The 18140-nt window shown below is 40.0% G+C and overlaps 2 protein-coding genes across 6 annotated transcripts in view; one reads left to right on the forward strand and one right to left on the reverse strand.

The window, feature by feature from the left end:
- Positions 1 to 1051: 1051 nt before the first annotated feature.
- Positions 1052 to 7886, reverse strand: PEX13 (peroxisomal biogenesis factor 13). Of its 2 annotated transcripts, XR_012774952.1 has the most exons (5): positions 7755 to 7886; positions 4919 to 5616; positions 4330 to 4455; positions 3454 to 3801; positions 1052 to 1167 (listed from the first exon to the last, which is right to left on the reverse strand). XR_012774952.1 is itself a non-coding variant. In XM_075496969.1 (4 exons), exons 1-4 carry the CDS (start codon positions 7826 to 7828, stop codon positions 3506 to 3508), a joined length of 1194 nt encoding a protein of 397 aa, XP_075353084.1. In that variant the 5' UTR covers positions 7829 to 7886; the 3' UTR covers positions 1052 to 3505. The 2 variants fall into 2 exon arrangements, 1 of the variants encoding a protein (XP_075353084.1); XM_075496969.1 differs by having other exon boundaries at positions 1052 to 3801.
- Positions 7887 to 7993: 107 nt separating this feature from the next.
- The window catches only part of PUS10 (pseudouridine synthase 10), a 35626-nt gene continuing 25479 nt past the window's right edge, over positions 7994 to 18140 (forward strand). Inside the window, exons 1-4 of one of the 4 annotated variants that reach the window (XM_075496963.1) lie at positions 7994 to 8101; positions 10159 to 10295; positions 11879 to 12145; positions 13786 to 13872. In XM_075496963.1, coding sequence (XP_075353078.1) covers positions 10170 to 10295; positions 11879 to 12145; positions 13786 to 13872 — 480 coding nt within the window. In that variant the 5' untranslated portion in view covers positions 7994 to 8101; positions 10159 to 10169. The other 3 variants (XM_075496964.1, XM_075496967.1, XM_075496966.1) reach the window with 3 other exon arrangements.

Here is an 18140-nt window from a genome sequence, read left to right on the forward strand (position 1 = left end):
TAAACCTGTAGACACATGCAATTACTACCTGTCTTTACAGGTCAAAACCGTTGGCCAATCCCAACACATGGCCACACCTGCATGGATAAAAAAACTGGAAGGAGCTACTGAAAAACATATGCTTTCGTGTTACCTATGTTTTGTAAAATAAATGCAGCTCTGCTACTGTTGTAGACAAGAGTGTTTCTACAATGGCTATGGCACATCAAGAAAATCACTGTGTTGGTTTCTGAGTTTGTACCTCTTCTGGAAAATTTTCATTGCAAACAGATCAGATTTATAAGAAACTGTATTTTCTTTGTATTTACCTCACTAGCAAATTTCACCAAGATCGCCAAATAAGTCAAAACAATCTTACTAGCTCAGATGCAGTCTAGTTCCGCAGAAGGAAGAGTTTTTGAACCTGTGCAAAAGAAGCAGACAATTTTATTAAGTTCTACTAGACAAAGAGAAGATTTTAAATTTATTATTCAGTGACCTGAACAAAGCTTTGAATGTGTGCCTGTTCACGTACGGCTAGCACCCAGAGAACCAGTCAAAACTGGCACCTGTCATTAGTTCAGATAGTACTCAAGCATAAAACGGTTGGTATACTAAACAGTATCAGTAAGATTAAAGTAAGATTAAACTAAAGCCTTACATAAACAAACATCACAGGTCTGTTACAGACTTCTAGGTCTGCTACAGGTATGTAAGTAGTTCCAAAGAATAACATAAAGGTAACTTAGTATGTACAGATCTTAAAATAAGAGTCAATTGCCTAATGCGTAAGTTTAGCAATATTTCAACAGCATCTCTTTTCTGATCTCCTCTTCTACATACTCCTGTTGCAGCCACACCTGCTTCTTTTAGTCTTCTCACCTTTCTAAAGTTGTGCAAGTCCTGAGCAGCCTGTCAACCAGCCTCCTTTTTTCAATCAGCATTCACTTACATGTTTTTTCTGTAGCCTGACATATGGGCAGAAACATAGACAATGAAATTGTAGGACTCACATTTTTTCCTGACGCTAGTTTGTGCATTAAAAAAAAAATCAAAATCTTGAAGCACAGTATATATTTTACTTCAGTGAATTTTAATACCTCTCTACAATCAGTACAATTAATTGTGAGTTAAATAACTTACTTCATTTCCTCAGAGCCTTCTTTTCCCATTAAAGTAATTGCAAGACTGAAAGGATGAAAATTCTTGTCAAGATTTAGCAGATACAGTTATGACAGCGATCGATAGACTAAGTACAATTACTATAAAGACAAGCCAGTTCAGTTATTAATAACCTATCTTCCTACTGAAAGAATTGTTTTTAAAATAGTATGACCTGAAATTGAAATTAAACTCATCATTCTAAAAATTAGGAAGATTTAAAGATTCCAACAAACATCATGGTACTGTCTTCCCAACTTGTTCTGAGCAGGAAAACAGAAGTCTACTTGAATGGATACTCTACAAAAAGTTTGGGGTTTATTTATTGATTTATTTAAAAGACCCTTACTCTGCTTGAAATCTGTCACTGCCACAAGAGAGGCTGACAGTCCATTAATTAAATCTCACAACAGTAAATTAATTCCCTCCATGAATACACACTGCAAGCAGAACTGTACACTTGATACCCCCCCCTTTTTTTCCTCTGTATATTTTATATTTCAGGATTGTTTGCTATTTTTATTTCAACAACAGATGTCACTTCCAAATATAGATAATTGTCTTCAATGCCCTGGTACACAGGGAAATGTCTCAAGAACATGTTCTGTTTTAAACCTAGTTTCAAGTTTCTCATTTGCCCTTTAACTACTCTTTCCTTTTCCTCTGCACTTGAAGATCTAACAATCTAGTAAAAATGATTCTTCGCACCATCTCCCAACACCTGAGCACAACCACTTAAATTGTTGCTCTAATTACCAACAACAGGCATTCAGAGATTACTTTAAAATCCAAGGTTCCAGCATAATACCTGTCTTTTCAGCCACTCTACCTCAATAAAACTGTGCTCACTTCAATTTTTCTTGTCAGAGTTTTGTTGTGGTGAACAGAATTCTAAGAACTCAAGGCCAGCAAATGCAATTAAAGTATAAATACTGAAAGCTTTGCTAACACATAATGGGTGTTGAAGATCTCTGTAGAAGCAGTCAAACTGAAACTACTGGATCAATTAAGCAAAGGCACACGCCCTACTTTTACTAATACTTTTGAGTACCTTTAAAATAAAAAAGAAAAGCTATTTTAATCATTAAGACAAGCTTTAGTTATTTTATCCATTGCTCTAATCTTCAGAAGCTCAAAATGTTATACATATATACTACACGGAAAAAAGTTTTAATTATCTTTGCTTCATTAAAAAAAACAAAACAGTATTTCAATACAGAATTCTCAAACACCAATATGAAGAAAATACCAAATACTTTGAACAGTCTTAATGTTTTTATGGCTTTTGATACACCAGGGCCCTCAAATTTTATGGGCAGATGCAAAAATTACCACCTGAAAGGCAGCATAAAGAGCTAACTCCAAGACCTTAGCTAACCGAGACAATTAAGCAAGAAATGTTACTTTTTCTTTGCCACTCGAATAACGTTAAACTTCCCCCAACCCAATGCTTTCCTACCGCACTAAAAGGCAGGATAGATATTTTGACATTCATATAAAAACAATAAAGAACAGAAATAAGTTGCAAGGCAGATGGTAGTTGATAGACTACTTATGGGCAGTTAACAGGCTACAACACAAAATGGCTAGGAGTGATGCAAAGTTAGTTTACCACAGAAGGGAATAATGATTAAGCGCGCTGGAAAGTGCCCGACTGCAGGATACCCTTTATTCTAATGTTCTTTTAATAAACAAAAGAGAACTGGTTAGAACTGCTGAAGCCTCACTGCTCTTCCTTTGTAGAGTGCATTTCTCCCCCCTTTTTCACGAGTCCCTTTTTGATAAGAGCTACGGTCTTTATGCCAGAAGCCCTACTTCTTACGAAAAGCAAGCAACTTAGAACTTCCAACGATTCAACTGTATCACCTAAATCTCTTGCAATTCTCCTTCCTTTCAGGGGGAAACAATGCACTATTATTATTTTATGGTCCTCAGCGTCCAGTTTGGGAGGACATCTTACAGAAATCTTATCTTCCCTTTGCACACCTACTGAAGAGGCAGGCCTCTTGCCAAGCCAACATTCCAATGAAGACTGGATGTTAATCTCCAGATTTCACCAACAGTTTGTCTCCTTAACAAGAATACGCCAGCAGTCTCTATTTTTTTTTTTCCTTGCTTTGTTATAAATGCCTCAACTCTCCTCGTCTCAAGGTCTTAAGAGTTGCTGCCAGGTGGTTGGGTACAGCCTTAGGTGACTCAAAAATAAATACTACAAATTTGAGCAATCATTTCTCCATCCCTCCACCAGTCAGTAGCAGCAATAACTGGTACAGACCCATCAGTGTTCCACTACAATACAGATTTTCAACAAACCTTAAGTTTTATCAATAAAGCACAGTTCAGTCGCTTTGTTGATGAAAGTGCGTTAGAGTCCCTGTTTCTCTCCACTAACCACAGTGGAGTCAGACGCCACAGGAACTTTATTACTCCCAGCAAAAACAGAATCAAAAGCAGCTTCCTGCTCCTCTAAAGTCACAGCAGCAGCGGATCCTCTAACTGATGTGCTGGTAAAGGCTGGACGTTGCTCTGTAATCCTTTCCAGGTCCACTGTTTTCCTACCTCTTCTTTTGCCCAGGATTTTGATGTAATTAGCTGGTACAAGTCCTGTTGTTTGGCCATCATAACTAGCCAAAAGCCAACCACGGATCTTGGGTTGTTGTTCTGAAGAAGAAAACACAAACGCATTAAGTTACAAAATAATTCAAAATATATTGCAGTTGAGGCAAAAATACACCAGAAGGTAGATGACAAAACAACTCATCGTGCAGAGGAAAAACTCTGTGATAAAAGGCAAATACAAACTACTTCACAAGAGAAATTACTAGGATCTGTACTGGTGACGTGAGCTGAAAAGTACTGTGAAGTGCAAGTTATTTTGAAATCAATGACATAACCATACTGCAAATGCCTAGGGATCTTCACAGTGTGAGGAAAAGGTAACCGCCAAGGGTAACCACAAAGCACTCCCTGAGTAAGCTTAGGCTGTGTCATATCTTAGGGAAATTGAACAAAACTACTCAATAAGTTTTATTACAATGCAAGTAATAACTTATGGAAAAAAACATCAGTGTGGATGAGGAGTTTGGTCAAACAAGGTGGGTTTTTTTTTGTTTGTTTTCATTTTCAGACTCTAACAATATGACTTACTTCACAAGTGATTAGAAAATAAATACAAAATTAAAAGTTTACCTTTGGGTGCTAATTTTAGCATGTCACCAGCACGGAAAGAAATTTCTTCTTCCGAGAGAGCACTGAAATCATATTCTGCTCTTCCAACTACATGATCATCTTCTCCACTTGCCCAGTTACTAGATACTGTTTCCAAAAAAGAAATTAAAAGTTGATCTGCTTTGAATTATAAAGTTTGGATTTGTTTGGTTTTTTTTTTTTTTTCTAAAGGAAAATTAAGAAAACACTTTAACTTCCTTGCTAACACTTTTCCAATAGAGAACTGACAGGAGTAACAAACCAAGCATGATTTGAGTCAATCCAACCAATACTTTTCCCTCCACCTCAACTGCCACATCTAGTAGAAAGGAAACAGAAATAGAAAGGAACCATGATTCTGGAATCACACAAAGCTTACCATGAAACTGCATCCTAACTCAACAACAGGCTACTTAAATAGGCTGTTACTTGTATCACATGCCTAAAATTCAGTATTGTACCCCAGTATCTATTAACTTCTATTACTATAGTATAAGATTAATTGCTATACACGTGATAACAAACGGAACAATATATGCTGCACTTCTCTCGTGCTGCAGATCATCTTTACCTGTTTCTTCGTCACTGTATGTAGAAAGCAGTTTCCAGATTAGATAGGGACCTCCCATTATGACAGCAAAGAACAAGAAAATGGGCCAGGATTTTGCAGAGTTAGCCGCCTTGTCTTCCAGGCCAATGCGAGCTACTGTCCCCTCACTTTCAGCCCACAAATCCTCATTCTCAGAACTCTTCCGCAGACCTAGTAATCGTTGTAGACGCTGGTAGAGATATCTTATAGTTCTCACTAAAGCAAAAGCTGAAAACACCTTTGTGAAGTGTACTTTGAGGCGGGAGAAGTGATTGGCTACATCCAACACAGCTCTGAAACTGTTGTACACAGCTGAAAAGGTAGCATCCATCATCATGCTGACTGAGGCAAACGCATGCACAATACTTTCAATGGACTGAAATGCACCTCTGCTGCTCTCTTCAGCCTGCTGAACAAACCTGCTGGGAGGAATATCATCTGTACGAAAGCGGTTATAACCCAAACCGCCATATCCGTAACTGTAAGGACTATAGCTTCCATAAAAAGAGGTTGCATGTGAACCATAGCCTGGAGAAAAAGAACTGCTATATGCTGGCCTGAAAGCGCTCAGACTACTGCTTCCCGTTTGCTGTGATGGTCTTGGCAAAATAGGTGGAGGTATTCGTGCAACTGTGGGTTGTCCAGGCCTGGTCAGCAGCTTGTCACCCAAGTCAGCAGACCTAAACAAATTCAGACAAGCAAGATCAATACTCAAAAGAACTTTATATTTTCATTTCCCCAGAGTTCTTAGTTAACTATATAAATACAACAGTGTGTTTCAGTAGTGCTAGGATAGGGAACCTGGCAGACAAACACTTACTACGTTGCACAATGTTTGTGGGAAGTAAAAATTCTAGTCAGGAAACACAGGTCTTTTGGGGAAAAAAACCCATAATGAGATATCCAGTGTAAATGTGGAACCGCAGCATATCTGAAACGTACACATGGAAAAACTTTTGGTCTATTTATTGTAGTGACTAAGAAAGCATGAAATGCTACATCTAGATCCATCAAATCTGATGCTGTAACACCTAGGTAATTTTTCTGCACACAAAAGCCTCTTATATGCACTACCAAGAGTATTTATGGACTTTGCAATCCAAAAGCTTTATCTCCAATACTTGTTCATAGCTCTTCTATACAATGAACCAATGATACAGCTCCTTTGAATCCGCCCTTAGAGAAAAGGGTGATGTGACCTAATTGAGAATCCAAGCAGTTATACAACAACATATGCAAGGGCGTTGGGTCTCCCAGTTTCCCCCTCTACCCAAACTATCTAATTACCTTTATGTAGCATGTCAAGGGATTGAATCTATTACTGTTAACTGTTGGCAGAAAGAGGTATTATGAGTCAATTATTTGTTTTTAATTTAGTAAACTTTTATTCCTTTGTATGCCCATAAGTTTAAGTCATTTTATCTATGCCCTTCGTAATAAGACTCTGCAAGTACTACACTGGTATTTGAATACTGTCAAGCAGCTGTCCAACTTTTGCTGTTTCATTAAAAAGTTAATAACATATTAGCATCCTAAAAGTCAAACATTTTGGTCTTTTCCCATGTTTACTGCCTCATCCCATGACTTCCCACTTCTGTAGTCCATTAAATTCACAGAAAAAAATAGAAGAAGAAAAGTCAAGTTTCAGTTGCCACAGAGCTGCTTCTTTCTGCACTGCTGTCAATGTGAAGCATGCTTGCTATACTGTTTCTGTGTAAGGTAGGGAACAACTTCCTCTCAGCAAAACTTAGAGGTTTCCAAAGTAAAGAATAATATTTGTATCTTTACACTGTTTGGTTTTTCCATCATAGACTTTAACTCTCTTAGCAGTTAAAAACAGAAGCAAAAATAAGTTGTTATCACAGAAAACAAAGGTACTGTAACTTATTAAGTCACACTACACCCCCCTCCCCAATAGTCAACTTAGGACACCTCACTTTAAAGCTGCTTGAAGCGATTTACAACGAGCTAGATAACCCCACAAAGAAAAATTAACATCAAATTTCTTGCTCAGCAAGCTTCAGCTTGCAGTGAAAGCAGGAAAGTTTCTGTTGAATGTTTAGACTGGAGCTAACCTATTGCCCAGTTTCAGCTGACTTTAATTGCAATCGCTAACACCAAACAAAAAACAACACTGATCTTCAACCGCCAAGCTTCCTTTCATTTCTGATAAAAAGGAAGGAGTTTACAAACATTTTGTGTACAACATCCTTCTCCATGAGCAGGCTGGATTTTCTGGAAAAACTCAGATTCCGGGGTGAATGCACCAGCGACGGACACACACATGCATCTTTTCCAATTCCTGGGGACACCACCACACTGCTTCTCCACTCCTACAGAGGCACACATGCTTACACAACTATATAATCCCCAGGAACCGACACCCGCACTTTATCCACTCGTGGCAACACGTACAGCTTTACCTTCACCACATGAAAGATGCAGCTGTCTACAGACACAAGTAAGGTTTGAGACCAGTACTTTTCAGGAGCCTCTCACTCCCTCTCTCCACTGAGGAGGGGAATCCTCCAGCGACTCCTCCCCGCCTGGCACACAACCCCTCAACAAAGCAGGGCAAACGACCTCAAACCACCCCAAGCCACCCCCCTGGGCCACCCAAACCGACAACCCCCCTCAAGCTCTGCTCAGCCACTAGCTCGCGGAGGCACTGTCCGGCTGGGCCCGACCTTTGAGCTCGCCTCAAGGGAGAAGGCCAGGGCGGGAGGCCCGAGGGGGGAAAGGCGCAGCCGCCCTGAGGGGGACGAACACCCAACCCCGCCACAGGCAGGGAAGACCCGGGGCCAGCGCACGCACTCACTGGAAGGCCGGCGCCACCGTGCCCGCCAGCCGCCGGTTCTCCCAGGGCTTGGGAGGCGGCGGCTGCGACGCCATCTCCGCCTGGCTGCGGGCCCCACTCTACCCCCGGCCCAGTCCGGCCCGGCCCGGCCCGGCCTGGCCCGCCGCGCTCCTCCGCGCTCCTCCGCCCGCCCACCCGCAGACGCGACGCGGGAGCGCCGAGCTATTCACCAGCGGGAGTTCGGGCAGGGCTTCCCGCCGCGCCGGCCCATCGATGCGCTCTGCCTCGCCGCTGCGCAAGCCTGTGCCGGCTCCGCTAGCCGGCCGGGAGGGGGGAGAGGCCCCGCGTGGAGCGAGGGGCGCTGGGAGGTGATCGCTTCTCCCGGGGGAGCGGAGCGGAGTGGGGCGGAGCGGGCGGGGGGCGGCAGCAGCAGCAGTAGCCTGGGCCTGTTTGCGGCGGCTCCGGCCTCCTGGGGGAGGGCGGCCCTGTGCTGAGCGGTCCCCGTTCCCCCTGCCCCGGTTATAGCCCGCGCGAGGCGCCTCAGTGGGGGGGGGGGCTGTAACGGTTCTAACGGTCAGGCGCGCGCTCGTGTGTGAGAGTTATGGGACTCCCTCCCCTCCCCGAGAGCTGAGGTGTCGGGCGGGGAGCGGGGGTGCCGAGCTCCCCCTGCGCGGCTGGGCCGGTAAGGGCTGGCCTCGTCGCGGTCGCGACCCGCCCGTTGTCGTGGGGGCTGCGGGGCGGCTTGTGCTTCGCCGTGCAGCGGCCGTGGGAAACGCCTTACGTCCCGGGTGTCGGCGGGGGAAGCGGCTCCGTGGAGAGCCGTGCCTGCCGTCCCGGCCGGGCTGCGGGCGTTCGGCGCCTGCGTTAAATCCTCCCGAGGAAGCGGAAGATTTCTTAAGCAGCTTCTCAGGGGTTTTTGTCTTAAATCTCTTGGTTCGGACGATGGTAGCGTGAAACGTTGTGGCAATATTTAAGTCTCATGGTGCTGAACCGAGCTAACAGTTACCTCAAAGTATGTTTGTTGGGTTTTTTCTTTTTAAAAGCAGGTTCGAAGTTGTCTAGATAGTCGTTGGTTTTTACAGTTTACCATAAAGAATCCAAATCCAGGAGAAACTAAATTAATTGAATTAATAACTTTTCCCATGCTGTGAAGGTTTTCCATGGCTGAGATATTTCTGTGCAAGGTACTCCTGAGTAGGATAGGGCATTTGAGGTGTAACAGATTGTGGCGGGCATGGGGAATGCCAATATATCCTGCTTTTACACCGTCTCTTGCAATACAAAAACTAGGGAGATATCAAATGTTGCTTACAGGAGCTAAGGCCAAAACAAAATCGGGCGGTTCATCTGTCAGTAGGTGTTGTGGAATTCCTTGCCAAAGGATGTAGAGGCAAAAGACTTTCAAAGAGTCACTGGAGAAGAATTGGAGGAAAGATCTTTTGAGGTTTACCAACAGGCAAACCACACTAGGCCAAAGGAATCCCCCAAACCAGAAGTAACTGGAGGCAGATAGCACTTGGCAACAGTATATGCCCTGCGCACACATATTTTCCTGTGGCATCTGTTTATCCCCACTTTGGGTGACAGTAGACTAATTGAACCTTTGGTCTGAACAACTGTGGTTATTCTTATGTGCCTCCTAAAGTTTCCTAGATATCCAGTAAGGGTGAGCACCTCACTGGAAATCTCTCTTTTTCCATATTTTTCAAAAAACGCCGAGAGTTCTATCCCATTATTAAATTTTGGCCAAAGAAATTAGTCTGTTCTAAAGTTCTGGGCAGAGAGTGACAGGAAACCAAATTGGCCGTACTCTCTTAGGGAAAAAAGCATTATGAGATCTCTCACAAGAACGGTAGTCCTATATTTGAGATGAGAAATAAGAAATCTCAAAAAATTGAAGGGGCTAATGGATAGAAAAGACTTCCTTTGCCTTTAGGGCTCTGTATGACAAAAGGGGGTGGCACCTGGGTTTTGCTTGTTTGTGGTTTTGTTTTTCCTGTGATTTTAACAGATTGATCCTTTAGTTACTACAATTTCAGAAGGAATTTCCATTTTACGTTTGGCTTAATGTGTCTTAGGTCCACCCACCATCTCCATTCAGTAAAGAATAACATGTTACATAATGCACTTTATCAAAGATAAAACTGGGCAAAAACTCAGCATACCTTTGTCAGAACTCTTGAGTTCAGATTTTTCTAGGAAGTATGTAAGATTTTCCCCGAGTCGGTGGTCTTTTTGGGTTGGTCTGCCAATTCTGTTGTGTCTTTGATTTAAGACAAACATGTATCCTGAACTTTCTCTAGAGGACAAAAAAAAAATCCAGTGATTCTAAATATGGTGCAGTTAAGTGAGTCCTTTTATTGTTGAATTGCTGAATTGTGTTTATTCTAGGCTTTTTTTCTTTCTTTTCTTTTTTTAATTTTAGAGTTATCCAGCATGTCTTCCCTAACAGAAAAGGACAGACCAATTGTTGAGCTGTTACTGAACACTGGCACTTGCCCACGATGCATTTTGAGGTTCTGCTGCGTGGCATCACAGACGCTTTATAGATGTCCATACAAGGTTTGTTCTTTGTATTCCTAATTAGAATGTGTGAACGTATGAATGCAGTGTTCTTTGCGCTATCGTGGAGGAGAAGGTGGTTGTATTCTTGGGCTCTTTGCCTGAGAGGAGAACGCTTTGCAAAATGAGTTATGAAAAATGACTGCTGCTACACTGTGCAATTTTGAGAAATTACAAGAATCACAGAATATAACAGTTGTTGTGGGTTAAATGTTAAGTTTGACTGTGAAAGTTGCTATGTATTCCCTGAAAGCACCAGAAAACGGCATGTTAGCTTCTGCACAGCATGGCTCTCACTTTTGAGGCAGAGCAGCTATGACTGTTCCCTCTGTTCTTTTTTCCTTTAATGTAATAAGTAGTAAAGGGGCTGTGGGCAGTGCAGCTGATGCAGAGGAGGAACCATCTATGCTCCCAACTTTGTTGCCTCATACTTCCTTTTTCTTTCAGTAGAATTGGTAGGGGGATGTAACTGAAGAATTGCGGAGTACAGGTTGAGGTTAAATCTTCCTTTTTCAATCAAACACAGTGTTATTAGGCATCCTTTTTAGCTGACCTTAGTGCTGAAATTCAGTGTTCTTCAAATTTTTCCTAGCTGTGCACCATCATTCTTGCCTTTGTTCTTGTATTTGATACTACTCTACTTGGTTTTGGCTATTTGCTCCTCCTCCATATTGGTTCTTTGAGACCTCTCTCATTGTGTGGGCCAAATAAACATCTCCATTTACCTGGTCTAATCCCTTGTCTTTATGCTTGCATCTTCTGGTGTCTGTCTTGATTCACCTTTGTTCAAGTTTAGACTCTCCAGAATTCATTTTTAACATCTTTCTTCCTTATTTTTTTCCATTTTCTATCAATCATTTGAGAAGTGTTCATTCTGTATGCCATTTTTTATTCTTTTGCATTTCTACCTAATTTTCCTCTGAGTTGCAACAACACAGTAACTGCTGTCTTTGCTACTGAAGACCTTTTAATAAACCTTTCTTTCTGAACTTATGTCTTGCCTCTATCTCTCATCTTTCCTAAAATTCAGAGACATGCAGGTAATTCTTCTCTCTCCTCACCAGCACATCCTTTAATTTTTGTTGGCTTCTCTCTTTATATGAAGTTCTTCCTCTATGTATTTAATTTCACCCTCACCTGTATCTGCTCTCATTTTCTTCTCATACTATACCAGCCAACTCTCTTCCTAGTCATCTGGGCTAATGGAGTTAGAGGAATTAAATTCTAACATAATCTAAATTACAAAAAGGCAATAAACATCTATTTTCATTGAATAGCGATGGGGCCAAAGATAAAATGCATTTCTGCAAGTCAGGTCGTAAAATGTTTTCACTCTTCTTGAATGATGAAGTCTGTTCAGCAAAATTCAATTTTTCTGGATAATGTTTTGAGAGAAATACAACTTGGAGCTTTTTAATTGTGTAGATGTCTTTTGGTATAAATTCCAAGTTATTAATTACGTGCACTAAGGCTAAACTGGAATGGTTAGTACTACCTATTAGAATTGTGTTTGTAAGTGCTTGTTACAGCATTGGAGAAAAGCGGAAAAAACAACAACAGTATGATTCCTCTGTTTGCGTTAGGATTTGATGAAGGAAGTGAAAGAATTTCTGAAAAATAATCAAGAAAAAGAAGATACAGTTTGTTGTGACGTAGTTGATCCACCTTGTAAGAGAATCAGACTTGAACATGCAGAAGAAGGGCCTGATGATCTGAACCACAATGGAGCAGTCCAGCAGATTCCTTTGGTTAACGATGAAACTACTGCAATGGAGAACTCGGCTGTGAAGGTTTGCAATGTGTGTTTGGGAATTCTTCAGGAGTTGTGCGAGGTTGACTTTGTTAAAAAGGTAAATAACCAGTTCTTAACCTTTATGTGTACTTTTATTGGAGCTTGTGTATGTTGGGGTTTACAGTATAGAGCTGGTGATTAAAAACACCATGCAGTTAAACAATTGAGAGAGAGATACCGGAAAACAAACCAAAACATTTACCTCCTTTTGAATATTTGAAATGTAGATGGCGCCATTCAGCTACGTACTGCTCATTGACAGTGTTTGTGTACCTCCTGTGCAGCTGGGAAGTAAAATTTGTCGGTGTGACCATATTTTACCCAACCCTTGTCATAATGCAACTTTTTAAAAAAATAGCAGTGCAGGTGCAATGGAATGACTGCTAGGAGCACATTTTCCGAAGAAAAGGACTAACAGATAATGTGGTTACAGGAATTTAGGAGATAACCTGAGGTTCAGCTGCTCAGATTAGAAGGAAAACCTCACTGTAAATGGTGACCTCTCTTCACTTTTCTTAAGTGAAGGGAAAATAAGGAGGTATAAACTGCTGCGCTTTTCAGCTTAACTACATGTTCCTAGTATAGCATGAGTCTGTCTTTACAATGTACTACTATTTAGAAAGCCACAGAGGAAGAAAATGTGTTGGTGATCAACAGATTGTAGATAATGGAGAAAACATGAGTTAGGAGAGAATATGGGCATAATGAGCATTGCAAACATCATCTCTGAGCAATAAAATTGCTTATGTGACAAACTGAAATATCAGTGAGAAAAATCACACTTGCATTTGGGATGTTTAACAGAGTTTTAATAGAAAATAATTTGGTTTAATAACATGAATATACCTAAAAATGAGACTAAACAGAAAGCATACTATATAGTTTCTGTTGTTGCAGTGCATGATGTTTCTCTTTTGTTTCCGCTGGCAGAGTATATATATTTTTACAGAATCCACTTCTAAGACTTGTTTCAGAGTTAGTCTCTTGAGTAGCAATGGAAAATCTGACAGCGTTTGCTAAGGCACCACAAAACCTGATTATTTTATAAGGAAATTTACTTATCTGAGATGTTGATTTCACCTTGAAAGCTCAGAATTCGTCTTGAACATTCACTGAAATCACTGACATTTTGGACGACTTCTCCGTGTGTAGGGACATCTAGCCACCAGCTCTCACTAGCCTACTTTAAAGTGTTTGATGTGTGTTTGGGTTCTTACTTTATTTCCGGTGACAAACATGATTTTTTACGATGAAGAGTGATTATGAATTAATACTGTGGATACCTGTTTGTTCCTGTCTTATCCCAAGATCTGAAACATTTTTATTGTCATAGAATTTTATCACTGCCATGAAGAAGGACATTCTGAGTTAGCTGTTCTAGCCTTTGGTCACTGTGGTGTAATTCGTTGCACTAAGATTTTGGTATACAACTGGTCTTAGCCTTAAAATAGCGAGTTTGGTTGTTTCATAGCAATCAGAATACAGTTTATTAGTAACTTTTTTTTTTTTTAAAAACAGAACAAAAAAAGCTTATATTTCAATAAGTTGTTAGGGATTACTCTGGTTTGTATGTTCAGCATCTATCTGAATGTGTATTAACATGGATTTACAGTGATTACACTAGAATAAAGAATATCCTAAAAGATTATTAACTCAGTTCCATTGCTGTGGCTTAATATTAAAATCCTTCTCTTACAGGTGTGCCAAAAGGTTAATTCCGCTGACTACCAGTTCACTAGTTTTGTATTTTCTGTGTCACTACCCCCACAGTTGTCTGTTAGGGAGGTAAGTGTTTACAGATATTTCTTCATAACTTAAGTGCATATTAAAGAAAGTAACTGTGGAATGTACAAGCTGGAGGTGGTTTGATTTTTAATTGCTATTGTTTAAACAAAAAAACCCCAAAGACACATGCTAGAAGCGAAGTCTGCTCTCCCCTTCCTTGTTGGTGAGTATTATTTTAATTAATAAAGTGTCTGAGTCACTTCGGTTTTCAGTTAGCCCAGGAGTTACTTTATATCTGAAAATCTAAAAGGAGTTTCTTTAAACCCTCAGTGTATTGTTCCCTTTGGTACAGATGCCAGCTCTGCTTTGTGAATCTTCTTGGAGAAGTGCACAGCTGGTGCCTTTCCTGAAATAAATGATAATTGGTAGTGCAGAATACAAATGAAGGAATTTGAAGATGAACTCTTTAACTGTTCAGCATTTTAAATGATGTGAAAATACACATTTTAATAGTCACCTGTCTTGGGCATTGTTGAAAGTCTAGATTTGTAAAACTACAGTTTACAGCAGTTGTAAAACTACTGATTTTGATGGCAATTTTAATCAAACTTAAATTGTTTACATTTCGGTCATTTAATTACAGAAGATAATGATAACATGGAGAGGTGTATAGTGTATAACCCTGGTAATTTTATTTTTTTTAAATTGAGGGAGAATGCTAAGCATAGTATAGGTTGATCAATAAAACGCCAACTTTTGCATAGTTGTGAGATGTTTTACGATGTTCCCCTGCTTTCTGATAAAAAATGATGCAAAAATACTATTCTAAAGGGCAACATGTAAATCTTTATGATAGATGCCTGCTGTCGTAAGATGTAGTAGAAGCTTCACTGAACATGGCAGAAAGAAGTGTAGGTCTTCTTGGATTTATATATCAACCTGTGGTGAGGTCTGTTCTCATCCCACATAGTTTGATCGTTAAATAATCTACTACGCTTTTAGTGTTGATTTGTACTGTTAGTTCTGGCACCTCTGGCAAATGCCAGTGTAATAGCTGCATTGTGCTAACATATATTCTACTTCTAAGTCTTCTTGAACATAAGATTGTCTACTTCCCATCTGCAATTAAGCATAGTTGGTGTGTTTGCTTCAGCTGCCACTGTGTCCGGTAAAATAATCCCAGAACAAATGGCTTTGTGCTTTCTGAATGGATGAACTCTCCTTACTCCCATTTGATTTTATGGACATACAAAAAATGAGATATGTCAAAAAACCACTTTCAGGCTGGGGGGGTATATGGATGCATGTGTGTGTGCACGTGATGCTCTGTAAAACTCCAAATGTAGGTCAAACTTACTCTGACTTTATGCCCGGTGTAAGCTTAGGGGTTTAAAAAAAGAGGAGCCTTATTATTTTTTGGGTACTATTGATCAGGTCTTTTCCGTTGCCAGTGTACCTTTGCTAGTCATTACCAAGACCTCCCTTACTCTATTCATTATAGCCTCAATGAGCGAAAACAAAGTGATGCACAGAATCTTTTGGCTAGAGTTGCAACTGTAATGCCCATGTTATCAAGTTCTTAATACATTTCCATTATGCATCTTTAGCTTGACAGCTATAGTTTATCTAACTTAAAAATAACTTCTTTTTTTTCTCCCCATAGCATAGCTATATAATGATGGAGGAAAGAAAAAATTGAGGCGAGGAAAGAAAAAATTGATGTTACTGTTCTTCCTCACCCTCCTTGTGGGTCTTTGCCAGAATGCCTCGGTAGAGGGTGTTATTGCATTGCAGTTCTAGCTCAGTGATGTTCTCGTGCTAATCTGAACAAGCAGGACAAGTGTTTCTGTCTGCTTTTGAGGTAGCCTTGGCTGTAAATGGAAGAAAAAAATAATAGTTTGTTTCAGAGAGTTCCTCTTGCTGATTGAAATATTGATGATACACTGAGACTGTGTGGACTGGGAAAACTGACTTGTCAAATGCAGTTGGTAGAAACCCAGATTTATATAGTGACTTTGTCTTCTAAGTGCAATCAGTTATTAGTTTGATAAAAGGGATGAGATGTAATTTTTAACCTGTCCATCTGCTTCATTCAAAGTATCTTGTCCTTATGTTCAAGCAAACAAACAATACCACAGTGCTTGGTACAACCAAGGGAGTAAAAGTTGTGGTATGGAATCAGAAATGAATAGGTGGAGTGAGATGAGTGAGTAGGAAGCTCCAAAACCAGATCTGTTCTCTTTGGAAACAGTTTTGGTTCATCTGCAAGCAGGTCTGCATTAGGAAGTTCCTGCTGTCCCTTCTATTCCATCCCTTCTGTCTTGCCAAATGCTAAACCAGCTGTTTGTGTAGCTGTGCTCTTACTGAAGGGGTGAAAATGGGTGATGGTGGAGAAGGAAGCTCTTTAAAATCATGGGGGTTTATTTACCACCTATCCATTTATCACTTCAAAACATAATTGGTAAAAAACAGTTCCTGTTTTACAGTTCCAGAAAAGCAGCAAGTAATATGTCAAAATATGTCAAAATATGTAATATGTCAAGTAATATGTCAAAATATCTCAAATATCTCAAAATGCTTTGTGTTGAAAAGAGGTCTTTTGTTAAATTCTGCTTTTAATTCTTTGAACTGCACTGTACAAGAACATACGTAATTTTATCATAAAAGGACACCCCAAAGACAGCCTCCCTCCCAGTGACCTTTTGTATGACACACAGATTGTCTCTGACTTCTTTTTAACAAAAAATCAGAAACTGCCTTTTAATATTACCTTCAACTAATTTAATTATGACAGTTGTCATCCTGCCAAGTCTAAAATGTATGATAGGAGCTGAAGAAGAGTGAGACATAAAATTTACATTTGCATAGTATTTGTATCTGTAATGCAAGGAAGCTATCACCTCTTTCCACAAGTAGGATATTTGATTAAAATAAATCATAAATACAGGAGTCCCAAGTTTATGTCAGACAACTATATTAGAATATGAAGTGAGTCATGCCCTTCAAAAGGGTGACTGTTAGCTATGTCTGTAGTCTCAGTTGTGATCCATCATCCTGGTACTTCCTACAAGGACATTGATGCAAATAGCATCTGTAGTCATTACTCCCCATAGGACTGTGTATACCTCATCATGGAATTCCCCATCTCGAAGCTCTTTTCTAATACAGTGAAAAAAATGCTGTGGCTGGGATTGCACATGGTATTTCAACTGTTGCCACTGTGATCCCTCAGATAGCATTAGAATAATATCCTGCAGCTTGTAATCAATATAGTGCCTGAGCTAGTGGATTTCAGAAATATATTTGCTGTTAAGCATTGCCCTGCAGGCTTGAGCTCTGTAATGAGCATTCTTCATTTTCAAACCACTTCACAAACATAAAGTAATTATGAAGTAGAGGGATCTGGTCCCCTGCTTCACATACAGCTGGGAGAGAGCAGAGCAGGGGAATGAAGGCATAGGAGTAGAGAGGTTTGGCTGGCTTGGTGGTTGAATGTGATTTGGAATTTGGGATCTTTTGGCTTCTGTGCTCACAGTACCCTAATCTATTGTTTCCTCTTAATTGAAGGGGAAAAGTAGTTTCTTTAATTCTCTTTCAATTTTGAAGTCAAGAGAGAGGAGATGAAATTTGACCTGTGGTCTCATTTTAGCATAGCTACTTATATGCAGAAGTTTTCTCTATTTTGTAATTTTACCCCCATAAAACCGGGGAAAGGAGTGAGATTAGCCACCTGACTGACTACCAAACCTACGTGTGCTTTAAATCAAGGCACATGAGATTTTTTTTGAATTGGTATTTGTAAAACGCAGATTTCTAGACCTGGTTCTATGGTTGTCATAGCCTCTAGTTCAGAATTATGTTCAAGGAATTTCAATTGGAAACTATTTTTATTTATGATTTTATCTAGGTTATTATGCAAACAAGATTACAATATACTTCATGGTGTTTTGTGAAGCAGTCTTACTCTTACTGTCTACATATGCCAGATGATGAATCACAGTGAATTTCAGTAAACAGTATTCCATCCATAGAACTATATTTATTTGGTTCAGTAGTGTGCTGTTTTGTGTATCACGTATCTAACAAAGTTTGTGTTCTCTCTCCGCCATCCCTCTTTCCCCTTAATATTTCTAGTACTGTTTTTAGGATTCCCTCATTCTTTTAGATGTACCAAAGGAAGGATAATAGACATTTTTTTGATTGAGTTCCTCTGTCAGCATGCAAAAGAGATCTATGATGTGGTTACTTCTGATATCAATGAAAAGATGATGTGATCCTGGCTCTGCTCCTTTAAGCTTGATACATGTTTTCATACCTCTTCATTAGAA

This window comes from Mycteria americana, chromosome 3 (assembly GCF_035582795.1).
Source record: "Mycteria americana isolate JAX WOST 10 ecotype Jacksonville Zoo and Gardens chromosome 3, USCA_MyAme_1.0, whole genome shotgun sequence".
In the NCBI taxonomy this organism is placed as follows: domain Eukaryota; kingdom Metazoa; phylum Chordata; class Aves; order Ciconiiformes; family Ciconiidae; genus Mycteria; species Mycteria americana.